Consider the following 13,823-nt stretch of genomic DNA (forward strand, 5'->3'; position numbering starts at 1 on the left):
GTGAACATTATGCATAACTGTAGCTGTATAAGATTATGCCTTTGCTCATTTACGCAAGTGTATTCCTTTTGGTTCCCGCCTTATGAAATCGAGCAAATACAATTTGCTAACATCATTTTTGAAAAAAAAAAGATTCAATGCGAGAGTAGAAAAATTAAAATAATTACTAATTGTTACAGGCGGGGAAATAAAGACACTATTTTTCCATTTTGTTTCTACCCTGCTCGTGGGACGGGGACGCAGAGGAGTACACCATTTTTCTGCACTAGAGCAGAAACTTATCACTTTCTGCGCACTTTTTAGAACAACAACGACACACAAAAGTACGTCTAACGTACGTACGTAAACTACGTTTTGATTCGGGCATTTTGCTTTCGTATGTCCGGATGTTCTTCTCTACAGGTCGCAATTCTCAACCGGTTCTTGTGAAATTTTATGACCAGATTCCTTGATTAAATAGATTTTTTTTGACGAATTCAAGCACTTTTTTAACGCGCGTTGAAAAAGCGCTCGTGCATTTGAGGCCTAGAGCTATCATAGCGCAGTTTGAGAGGTAGGTAGGTAGGTAGGTCCCTGGTTCGATCCCCAGTAATTGTATGCTGGGCTGGGATATATATAATATATCTTTTTGTATTTTTTTTACACTTAAATATCGTATTGTTTTTTTTTTTAATTAGGGTAAAAACGGGACCCTATTACTAAGACTCCGCTGTCCGTCTGTCCGTCTGTCTGTCTGTCTGTCTGTCTGTCTGTCTGTCTGTCTGTCTGTCACCAGGCTGTATCTCATGAACCGTGATAGCTAGACAGTTGAAATTTTCACAGATGATGTATTTCTGTTGCCGCTATAACAACAAATACTAAAAACAGAATAATATAAATATTTAAATGGGCCTCCCATACAACAAACGTGTTTTTTTGCTGTTTTTTCCCGTAATGGTACGGAACCCTTCGTGCGCGAGTCCGACTCGCACTTGGCCGGTTTTTGTTAAATTTATTTTGAGAAAATGAATGAATCGAGCGCGGGTTAAGCTGTTTGTAGTGACACTATCTCAGGGCCAAATAGAAAGTTAAGGGGCCCACTGATTATCAGTCCGTCGGACGATATCAGCCTGTCAGTTGTTCGGAACTGTCAACTTTTTGTTCTAACTGACAGGCTGATATCATCCGGCGGACTGATAAACAGTGGGCCCCTTTAGTCTTTAATTAGTGAGTTGAATATTTGGTTTTCACCTGACGATATTACCTATCATGAAGTATATCCGATTAAGAAATATAAATTGTTCTGATCCTGATATGAATTATTCGCAATATACACTTCATTTTGTTTGGGTTATTGCTTATTAGGCCGGTAATTTACCCACGCTAGAAGTAAAAATATGATTTAATATTCGGCGTCCTCTCTAGGCGGCTGTATAGATTTTTCTTTAATAAAATAAGTGTAAACAGGTTGTGAAGGGCAAGAGGAATCTACCGATATGTCATTTAAAAAAATCGGTCCACTATCCCGAGCTACAGGGTGTAGTGATTATCAGTATTTAAACCCATAACCCTACTCTCTGTTTAAGTCGCAGTCGAGTAAAATGTTGATATTGGGGTATAACGTGTACAAATGTATAGACAGAAGTGGAATTCATATTCCTACAAGTTTCCTATTAAGAGAATATCCCCTGAAAGGGACCTATAAGCGCTAAATCTGGATTCAGCAATTATTTTCTATAACAAGATGTATTTTTCCGCAAAGATATCTCTTTTTTGTGTAGAATTTAATAAGTTTTAATGTTGCCTTACACCATATTTAAACGAAAATTTCTCCAGGATGGTACATACATATTTTCCAAGATGGCTGCGATTCCTCGACATGAAAAAGAGACCTTTAATTAACATGCATACCAAATTTCATAACTTTGGAAGAGATTTCGAGGTTAGACCTAATTCGATTGTGCTATTAGTGAAATCTGCAGTTGTAATTAAGGTTTTTTTCATATAATTTTGATAAATAATAAAAAAAATGCCGTAACGGGAGTATTTCTTTAGATTTTAGTCAAATACGATATAATAAGCAATTAAGCATTTTAAAGGTAACTTTTTCATATTTCTAGGAATCTGTCATTAATATCGAAAAGTTTTGTATATACCGGGTTTGACCTGTAATACGAGCAAAGTCACTAAATATTAATAGGTTAGATGTAGGCGCTTTTCAAAGCATCTTGGCGGCACCAATCTCAGAAGAGGCAAAGGAGATATATTTATTTGTGTATAATTATATTAGTCAGTATACTACTACATGCCGTAGATGAGTGTAATTTAGATTAAGGTACGATGGGACTGGCGTAATCTTAAGATTAAAAGTCCCTAAATAAATACATGAATAAAAAAAAAAATATGATTATTTGATAGTTCAGGAAAATACAAACACAAGAGACAGCAGAAAAATAGAACTGTCCATTTCCCCATCAACTAACACACAGTAAAAAAAACAGCAAACCTCTACCCCACCAATGAATAACAGAACGAATGCATTTTATCTGATGAGAGCTAGATCTAACTCAAACTCTTCTGATCATATGAGGCAGCGGCCATCAAACGGACCGGAGGAAACGGCATAGCAACTAAATCAACAAACAACTACATCAGGTCCCAAGCCGGCTGGTCACCGTGGGTCGTCAGACCAACACCCTACATCAAAGAATAACAACCCCAGAATAACCGGAGAACCCAAACTAAACTGTCAAAAATTAAACAAAAATATAAATATATGTTCAAACAAACCGGTCATCGTGGGGGATGAAAACAAGGTAAAATTTATTTATTTATTTAATTTATTTATTTAATACAATTCTGGTTAAACGGCATTACAGCAAACACCAATGCGCCGAGAAACTTAACCTAACAGAAAATTTCATTTCCAGAAAAATATAGTACAAAAGTAGGTACTACATAAACAATAACAAAAATAATAATGTAAATACAAACAAGTACATCTACGCAAACGAGAGCAAGATTTTAAAGACAAGTAAAGAACAAGGCCTTAAAATTTGCACATTTAATGTGAGAACCCTATCAACAAAAGAAAGAATGCTAGAACTAAACAATGCAATTCAGGAAATAAAATGGGATGTAATAGGACTTGCAGAAGTAAAAAAGTTAGGATGTACCATTGAAGAACACAAGGAGTATATATTTTGTTATATTGGAGAGACACGGGGACTTCATGGAGTGGGTTCTTAATAAAGAAATCTCTAAAAGGCAATATATCAAGCTTCGTGGGAATATCAGAAAGAGTGGCTTTGCTAAAACTGAACTTCAAGAAGGGACCACTATCGCTAATCAAAGTATATTCTCCCACTGAAAGCTCCAGTGAAGAAGAAATCACAAAATTCTACAACGACTTAACAAAAGCACAAGAATTGTCTGATAAAAACAGGCTAGTTATCGGTGACTTCAATGCTAAAATTGGACAACCTAAACCCCATGAAAATTTAATAATGGGCAAATATGGCTACGGCAAACGGAACGTATACGATACCTATACAATATGCGCACGAGAACAAGCTGGCAGTGATGAACACATACTTCAAGAAGAAAAGTTCCAGAAAATGGACATGGCTATCACTAGATCATAAAACAAAAAATGAAATCGACTTTATATTGAGCACCAATCCAAAATCTGTAACAAATGTAGAAGTTTTGAACAAAACAAGCTTTCCATCTGACCACAGGTTTCCGAGCAGCTCGGTCTCCCAGATATTTTGACTTATGAGCTTCCCAAGTTGTAATACTACACAATTTTTATTTGAATTCCATACATTAGTAGTCTTTATTTTCATCTTTCTAATGTATATTAAAAGCGTTTTACAACATTATCGGAGGACAGGGAATAATTTTACACGATTTTCATAATTGGTATAACCAAACTGAGTAGCCATTAACAGGCGTTCCCCTCTGTCAAAAATAGGCGACCAATGGTCATACATAATGAATGGACTGACGTTTATCTGACACGGCTATTTTTACGTAACTCCCCCCAAAAATAGGCAGACTGGTTTGTACAGAAAATTACAGACAAGGCGTCTCCGTTTGGTTATATCCTCTAAGTCTGATAGGTGCCTATGTTAAAATCGAACTTCACCTGATTGGAACCTTTTCTATATTAATTCGAATATACATTTTATGTAACATTACAAAAAAATACTTAAATTATTCTTATTTAAACACACAAACCATTTGTCACATCATAATTTAGAAGAAACATTAAAATACCCGCGTATATCGGGTATAATTTTATATATTTCTTTCTCCAGCTTGTTACTCTTTAAATAAATATAGCCGGGTAAATACCCGAGAGCGGGTATTTACTCGGGTAGTTAAGAGTCAGACCAAGACAAGTCTGCCTCGATTTGGATAGCACACGCAGTGCGTTATTTTAAACGTTCAACCCCTTGAATTTCGCTCGAATCGATTTTCGCTCATGTCGTCTCGGATATGGGTATATTTGGTGTGAGTGCATTCAGTATGATATCCTGAACACAAATATATGAGATGACAAGCTCGAAAGTGGTGAGGGTAGTTGCTGTGACGTCATAAAGTCGGCAGTACAAAGCTTTTTACTTTTTTTTAAACATACCATGCGGGGTACCGGGGGGCTTTATGAGTAGATCACAAATATAGTTGGTCAAACCAAATTGTCAGTAAATAAGAACAAAAAACTATACTCATCCTTTTCTTTTGGGTGCTAGTACTAGTGTAAGACAAAGATAGTATGATTCTCTCTGTCTAAGTTTGAAAACAGTCCTTTGACAAACTAATGTATAACACACTGTAACATTTTTACTACTTGGTCTAACAAATTATTAGAAAACGTTTAAAATTTCGCAACCCAGATTTGACTTTGAACTGCTCTAAATTAAAAATAAACTGGGTTCAGAAATTTTTGAATTCCACTCATATCCGAGATGACATGAACGGAAAGTAACCTAAAGCCTGTTCGGCCACCCTACTACGAGTATAGATATGTACCTACAGTTAAATGTTATGTAACTGTCTGTTATCTTCATGTTGGTTGTCAGGACTCGTCGTACTTCACCGTAGTGTTGGAAGCGTTGAAGCTGGACTGCCGCACGCAGGGCAAGTGCCTGATGGGCGCAACCGAGATGGGGCAGCTAGCCATGGAGTACCTCGACGACCGCAAGTACGAGTTTAACAAGCTGGAGAAGGAAATCAAAGCCAACATGAAGGAGCGGCAGAGGACCCTTAAACTAGTCCGACGAGAAGTCGCCTATTTGACTGACTCATTCCCAAACTTAATACGGAAGGAGGTATGAAAATTAATAATATCGCAAACGAAAGTATCGTAAACACTACATCGAAGTGTATTTATTTATGTATTTGAGGCGAAGCCGAAAATTGTTAATAAAGACGCCACGAGTATTTTTGACTGTGTTAAACAACGCACTTACTTTGAAATTAAATTGTAAATTTAACAAATATTTTTCATGTCATCTAGTGGTCTTCTACCTACGGTATCTACCTATTTTAATTTTTTGTTAGACAGAGACACTTCTGTTAGAGGATTAAAAAAAAGAAAAAAAAACGGCTATAGTTCACTTATTTGTCAGAGATGACATTTAAAATAAGGTTGGCAACAAGGGCCTGACACACTCTGATAGAGAAAGATAATCTTATTGCGATTCCTATAAGCGGAAAGAGAAAATAGTGACATGCTTTGTCCTTACCACCGACCGGGTCGCATCATAGGTAGGAGGCGATGGCGAAATACCGAAATTTATAAGAGTGAAAGAGAAAAAAATCCTATGCTGCCCATATTTTATATGAATATTCTTTCTCTTACCCCCGGTCGCTCGGTGGCTCTATAACTAGTTGTATATACTATGTCTATGGTTGGCAACAATGTATTTTAAGTGGCCCATATATATATATGGGGAGGGGCTTCTATGTGGTGGCTTAAATAGGAAACTATATATACACAACGTGTTACACAACCCACTCAAAACCTTAAAACAGTTTGTTCAGAATCAAGAATAGAATCGATTACACTATTTTAATGCAGGTTGTATTTTTTTGAGTTTCCCATTTTTAGCGTGCCCGGTCTAAAAATTACAAACGCAACACTTTACTACTGTATCATTGGTAGAGGTTGCATACTAGGTACTGTTTTTAATACTGGCTGTTCTTTTTCACGATTCTTTTTGCGCTGCACGAAGTTGTCAAGTGTGTCAAAGAATTCTATGACTCGGTGTCATTGTTTCGGTATTTTCGAGATATTGATTATTTTCGAAATGGCATTTAGATTCACTAAAGTTCAAAACTGCGAAATGGTACGGATGTTAGCACGCTGCAACGATAACGTCAATTTAGCAGTACGACGTTTTCAAGAGGAGTTTGGGGTTGCCGTTTCAAACGGCACAATGTTTGCGGCTAAAGAAATATCCAACGCGATCCTGATTTCGAGGCGGCAGTTTGGAATTCTTTCGCTATAATCCTACGGCTAGCACACGACAAGCAGGTCGGCGATTTAATTGTAACCACTTAGTGATTTGGTGTATTTTGAAAGACGACCACCAGCATCCTTATCACTACCGGCGATGTCAAGAGTTAAACCCTCTCGATTTTGAACCCCGTGTTGAATTTTGCCAGTGGTTCTTGGAAAACTGGAACAGGAAAATTTTATGGACTGATGAATGTACATTCACGAGGCGAGGTTTGTTTAACCAACATAATAGACACGCTTGGGTACACGAAAACCCTTTTCTAGCAGAAGAAGACTCGTTCCAACATCGGTTCTCGCTAAATGTATGGGCGGGAATAATAGGACCATACATACTGGGGCCAGTGTTTTTACCACGTTTGAATGGCGATAGTTACCTGCAATTTATCACGAACACTCTTCCTGAATTACTCGATATCGAAGTACCCTTGCAATATGTAAGACGAATGTTCTACCAGCACGATGGCGCTCCAGCTCACTTTCAGCTAAACGTAAGGAGACATTTAGATGATGTGTATGGACAGCATTGGATCGGGCGTGGAGGTCCAATCCAGTGGCCAGCCAGGTCACCTGATTTGACACCACTAGACTTTTTTTTGTGGGGCCAAGTGAAGTCTTTGGTGTACTATGACGGAAATAGCCTAGCGACTGTCGTCAAGCTTCGAAATAAAATTACAGCTGCATTCGAAACAGTGAAAAACAACGCAGAAGTGCTAAACTCTCTTAAAATGAATTTAAGAAAACGCGCGTTGCTGTGCTCTCGTCAGGGTGGTAGGCATTTTGAGCAGCTGTTGAAGTAGAGCGAACACAAATACCCCGAGGTATACAAGTTGTAAATAAGCACGTTTAATTAAATTTAAAAAAATAACCTGCGTGTTGTTTTTCGCCTAACTAGTTAGACAATTAAATTTACCTAGATAAGTGTGCTAACTAAGTACAATCTTCCCAAGAACATGTTGAGCATACTTACAAGTCTTACAACCTTGTCATTTTAAACTAAGTATTGCGTTCGCTTATTGCCATTGAATGTCAAACTTGAAGTTTACTATGACAAAGTTCTATTGTATTAACAGCAACACACTTAACTGACAATCGATGAACCCTATGTCTTTGCAATAATGTTTACGAATTGTCAGTAATCTGTGTGGGCGATGATACGCTAACGGTTACTACGTCACACATACGTAATCAACGAATGTAGAGTTACTAAGCGACCAGAATTACGAAAATAAAAGAATCAGCAATATCTTTTGGAAATAATACACCGATTTGAGAATAAACACACTAGACTAATTCTGAATTAAAAAAATCAGTTGGGGTGTCTGAGGTTTTCAGTGGCTGATGTAACACGTTGTATATACTAGCTGTGGTTGCCCGCGACTTCGTACCTACGTGTGGATTTATATGTTGGTGGTTATATATTTTAAATGAGCATATAACATTATGCAGCAAAAGATATCAGTAGGGACTGTTAATCATTTGTTAATAATTATATAGCGCATGAAATTTGTCTTTCATAAAGTACGAAGTTTCAAGCCCCTAACTGAAAAAAATTGTTCACGATATAATCCCTCTCAACACTTAGACTTTCAAGTCCACTATTTAAAAAAAAATTTTGCTCCCGCTGCTAACTTTATTAATACAAACTTTTCAAACACGGTACAATCAGTTTTCGTCTATTTTAATATAATGCCCTTTTACCAAGTTTCATGTTCCTAGCTAAAACGAAAACTTGTACTACTTACTTACATATAAACTTACATCCCCTTTTTAACACCCTTAGGGGTAGAATTATTAAGAACGTTGAAATAAGTTTATTGTAATATTATACAATGCCTTTCTAAGAAGTTTCAATAAGCATTTGTAATGGATTCTAACTTTCAACCCCTTTTTAACCCTTTTAGGGGATGAATATTTAAAAACGATTGAATTAATTTTCTTGTATTCTAATAATATGCCTTTATACAAAGACTGAAGTCCTGTACTCAAAAAAGGTTTGATCTCCATACAAACTTTCAACCTCTTTTTTACCACCTTGGGGGATGAATTTTCAAAAACGCTGAAATAAGTTTTCTTCCCTTTTAATTAAATACCTTTCAAGTACGTAGCTTAAAATAAAATTAGGACCCCTACAAATTTTCTACCCCTTTTTAACCACTTTACGGGATGAATTTTTAAAAACGCTGAAATACTTTTCTTGTATTCTAATAATATGCCTTTATACAAAGATTCAAGTCCCGCATTCAAAGAAATCTTTGATCTCCATACAAACTTTCAGCCCCCTTTTCATCACCTTGGGGGATGAATTTTCAAAAAAGCTAAAATCAGTTTTCTACTCTTTTAATGATATACCCCTTTACGAAGTTTCTAATTCCTAGCTTAAAATAAAATTTGAACCCTATACAAACTTTCAAACCCTTTTCAACCCCTTTAAGGGGTGAATTTTTAAAATCGCTGAAATTACTTTTCTTCTATGCTAATAATATATAATTATTATATTTAACAAGGATGTAAAAATATTATAAACATATCGTTACCTCTAACTCGCTTCCACAAAACGTTCCACTATCTTCGCTTTCGGCCATAGGGAAATAGTACTGAAGAAATTTCATACAGTTTCGCGATGGCTTAGATTGACCACAATTTCAAGAGATAGAATCCAATGCCCATGAAACTTACCGGATTAATTGACAGCAAAATTGACAGATATATAGACCTTAAACTGGCAGTTGGATATAATTTCAGTTTAATTTTTTGTTTACTGTTTACATGTTCAAAACTTTGTCCAGATTTCACTCCGCATACGTTCTATATATATATTTATATATGGGCGTCCCACGGCTATGCTACATGGAGGGAAAGTACCCTGAACATTGTAGATGGAATGGAACATTTTACTGAAAGAAGACATTATTTTAATTTAAAAAACAATTTAAACTGCATTCATAGATTTTTAAATAATTACATGATTGAACTGGGAATCGAACCCGCTACACGAATAAAAAAATTACCTGTAGCTTTATCATACCGATCGAAAAGCTTCATCATAAGGATAATTTTTGCTAAATAACATAGTGTCAGAAATAAAAGGAAGACCATGAATTTTAACATTTTAATTAAAAATTAATCAATTTAATTTATCAAATGCTCAAAATTAGTCCCATTCTGTTGAATACAAAGCCGCACTCTTTTGATTATTTCACATCAAATGTTAAAATTCATGGCCTTCCTTTTATTTCTGACACTATGTAATTTAGCAAAAAATTATCCTTATGATGAAGCTTGAGTATGTTAAAGCTACAGAGATTTTTTTTAGCGGGTTCGATTCTCGGTTCAACCATGTAATTATAAAAAAATCTATGAATGCAGTTTAAATTGTTTTTTAAATTAAAATAATGTCTTCTTTCAGTAAAATGTTCCATCTACAATATTAAAGGTACTTTCCCTCCATGTGGCATCGCCGTGGGACACCCTGTATATATATATATATATGCTATTTTCATAAATCAATTCGCTAAAGTCGATTACTTGTCTGCGCTTGGTACCTAAGCAATATTACGAGTAACTGCCCAGAAGGTAGGTATTTATGCCAGATAATTAAAAAAACGGAGGCAAAAGTCCGATTGCTATCAACCCGAACTTATATCTCTCGCGTCTTAGTTCTGTTTTATATGGAGTAGCTACCGTAACAGGCACCCGTAATGATTACTAAAACGTGAGTCTTCATTTGAATATCACGAATTTCATTTTTCCGACCTTACAAAAGACCGAATTTCTGAATACCGAATTACTAAAACGTGAGTCTTCATTTGAACATCACGAATTTCATTTTTCCGACCTTACAAAAGACCGAATTTCTGAATACCGAATTATTTTATTTCCGATCGGATAATGATTTTTCGGAATTTAAGAATTCGGAAAAAAATATTTTCAGAAAAGTGTAAAATCGGAACTTTAATCTTTCGGTCAAATGACAACCAGATTTTAAACTTTGTAAAATAGCAGTCGTGATTTTCTTCTATCGTGTTTTTAAAAATCGTGATTTAGGTATTTCGGACGTATTCGGGAATCGAGATTATAAAAATCGGAAAAACATTTCGGAATATTTGGGTGTTCCCGTCGACCAGTTCTAGCTCTAATAAGCGTAGTTTAATAGTAAAAACATCAACATTGAGGTTTTAGTTTTTTTAGTTAATTTTTAACTGTTGCTGTACTATATTAGTTGAAGAAGTCGTTTTTTGAAGACAACCGCTTCTAGGTTTACCTATTTGTCATGCAGTTTCGATCCTTGAACTAATTATTCCAGACAGTAATCAGGTGCAGTGATGTGATACACCAAAAGTCCGCGAAACTTCAGCTTGCTACTTACCCTTCTTAAGTACAGCCGCAAGAGCTTGCTTGAAATCGTTCCGATATACTTTATGTTTTGGCATGTTAAGGGAAGTATTCTGCTGTAATTACTTCCAAAATATTTAAATTCCGCAGCCCCTGTTCTCAATAAAATTGTAAAAGACACCGTGTCAAAATATTTTTGAACCAGTAAATAGATATTTTTTGTTGCCAAGTTTACATTTTCATTCAGTGAAGTGAAACTAAACTTTTTACGTGTTTCAAAGAGCTTTTGAGCGATTAATTACCTTATTAAAAATTCAGTTGAAAAAACTAATAAGTTTTATACAATACCAAAGTTTTTGTCATTGTCAAAATACTTTTGGTCGATACTGTAATATATACTGTTGCCATGATCTCCAGGAAGCTACTAACTTGGACGACTTGTACGAGGACGATGACGCTCAGAGCCACCACTCCGTGCACTGGGAGCTGGAAGAAGTGATGGGCATCTGCAAGCGTCTGCAGAAAGCAACCCTCGTGTCGTCGTTTGACCAGATACTATTAAGGTGTGTACTCTTAGGGTGAAGCCAGACGAGCGTAAGTGTTTGAGTTAAGAGTCACATAATTTCTTTGATATTCGGTTTCATACAAAACTAGCAGGCCTAGCCAAGGTGCCAATCGCTATCGCTTCGCCAATCGCTTTGTGTCTCTATTACTCTTCCATATTAGTGTGACAGTGACAGTTGCGTTTTGCGTTAGCGTTAGCGATTGGCATGTTGTCTATGGGGCCTTTTTCGGTCACGCGGTGTCGCAAAACCGACATCTCATTTTACTGTGCGTTGTCGGTTTTGCAACGAAAAATACGCTCGTCTGGGTTCACCCTTAGTTTATTAAGTTGTGGACTTTAGGTACTAGAAGCAAGTGCTGGATTTTCGAAAACGAACCAATTCTGGTTCCTTTTTACTCTAAAAGTAAAATACATAGCTTCTACAATTTTTGCCATATTTCAAAAAAGTTGTAATATTGTTTTAATTTAAAACACGGAATGCGTTAATGTACCTACGTGTGTGATAACCAGACCTGAGAACAAATATAGTTATTATCTGCAGGTTAAAGGAGCAAACGTATCAAACGGAACGGCTAATGATGCAGCTGCAGCTGAATAGCATGAAACGCAACGCGCTGCTCGAGAACCGCAAGCACGGAACCCTCATGCTCGATATGCTAAAGAACGTCGGCCAGGAGATCACTAAGCAGTAAGATTTTTTTTTGGGACAATCTTACAAAGAAAGACTTAGCTTGTACTAAGGTGCGGTCAAGGAATTTAATTTCACAAATGTTTAAGAAACGCAAGCAGGGATCCCAGAAATTGTAGGTGTCAAATTTGGTTACTGTCACTATTGTTTTTACCTTATTTAAGGCCTAAAATCTGTTTTTGCAATCACACTTTTTAGTCCTAAACATTTTCCCTCCGTTTATTTTATTATAAGATTTAACTCGAACATACATACGTTTACGTGTAACGTTTGTATGTATGTTCGGGTTAAATCTTAGAACCTACATTTTATTATTTAGACGCACTTCCCATTAGGTATTCCATTGAGTTGCAACATCACATACATATGTAAGTCGGGTGACATGCAAAATTATGGTACCATCAAGTTTATCTGATGATGGACACAGGAGGGTCATAGTAATAGTAACTAACTTACTGTAATAAAACAAAATTGTCTCGATAAGTATTAAGTAGTTGCCTGTCAGCAATAAAAGCTTGAATCAAAAATGATTTTTTTTATAAAAACTTGTATTAAAATTATATTGTTATGGTATGCAGGGTAACTGAAAATAAATACATAAATAAATTAGACGTTTTCGTGTTTTTTTCTGCACTTACTTCCCCCACTACAGAAATTTTACAATCGAAAAGTAATAGTAGTTTATGTGACTGCTACATAATGAAAGGCATTAAAACTCGAGTGTGGGTTTATGAAACAAACGTAGTGAGTTTCATAATAGAATCACACGAGTGTTTTAATGCCTAATTATGTACAGTTACATACACTGCTTTATCTACACACATATTATAAACTTTCTATGATATATTCACTAACCTCATATTACAGCCGACATTGGGGCATAGTTGCTCTCTGGCGGAATTCGCGGATATGAGGTGGCGTCTCCGAAATATCTTTATCGCACATTTTACACGAAACTTTTACTAGTTACTTTAAAAACAACAAAACAAATTATTTTTTACTTACAAACTAATTAAAAGATAAACTGCACGTCAAATGGTGACAAAGAAAACTTTTTTCACGCATGTCACGCATCCGTAGTTTTCTTTTTAATTCAGAGACAAACTAGAGTGGGGGTCGATTGCCATATCGTTCGATACCAACTAACAAGCGAGATTTGTCAAATTTGTATGCAATTGACATTTCATTTCGAATAAAACGTCATCTCGACTGATATTATATTAGAATAGAGGTCAAATCAAATTTCTTTGTTTTTCAGAGATGTTCTAAATTTGAATAAAATAATATTATCGAAATCGATGTTATTATTTAGCAATAATATCATTTTCACAGATAAAAAATTTGCTGTAACAAAACAGTTTATATTATTTACGGATTTTGAAAGCATCATAGAGGGTTTATGATATGTGTGTAGATAAAATATATGAATTACTTGATATACGTTAAAAAAAATCGGGACGTCCGTGCCTTTCGGTTGTACGACTTGTACAGACACTGAGTCGCAGTGCAGTGTTTTAGGTGCAGAATCCCAAATACGACGTATATGGGTCGTGTTTTATGCCCAAATGGCTGTTATCGAAAACAGAGCACGAGCACCCCGGGACTTGTCGTGCGAGAGATTTCATTTAATTTGAATAACTACCTTTATATTTTCCGCGGAGCTATGTTTTTAGATGTCCGTCCGGCGTCCGGCTTTGTATTGTAGCTTTACTATTAGTATAATCTCTATG

General features: G+C 35.9%; 1 protein-coding gene across 1 annotated transcript in view; it reads left to right on the forward strand.

The window, feature by feature from the left end:
* LOC134754284 (uncharacterized) overlaps positions 1–13,823 on the forward strand; it is a 57,724-nt gene that overhangs the window by 23,376 nt on the left and 20,525 nt on the right. Inside the window, exons 5-7 of the mRNA XM_063690509.1 lie at positions 5,067–5,315; positions 11,258–11,403; positions 11,947–12,093. Of these exons, the coding sequence (XP_063546579.1) occupies positions 5,067–5,315; positions 11,258–11,403; positions 11,947–12,093 (542 nt within the window). The remainder of the gene's footprint in view (positions 1–5,066; positions 5,316–11,257; positions 11,404–11,946; positions 12,094–13,823) is intronic.

The sequence above is a fragment of the Cydia strobilella genome, chromosome Z (genome assembly GCF_947568885.1).
Source record: "Cydia strobilella chromosome Z, ilCydStro3.1, whole genome shotgun sequence".
NCBI lineage: Eukaryota > Metazoa > Arthropoda > Insecta > Lepidoptera > Tortricidae > Cydia > Cydia strobilella.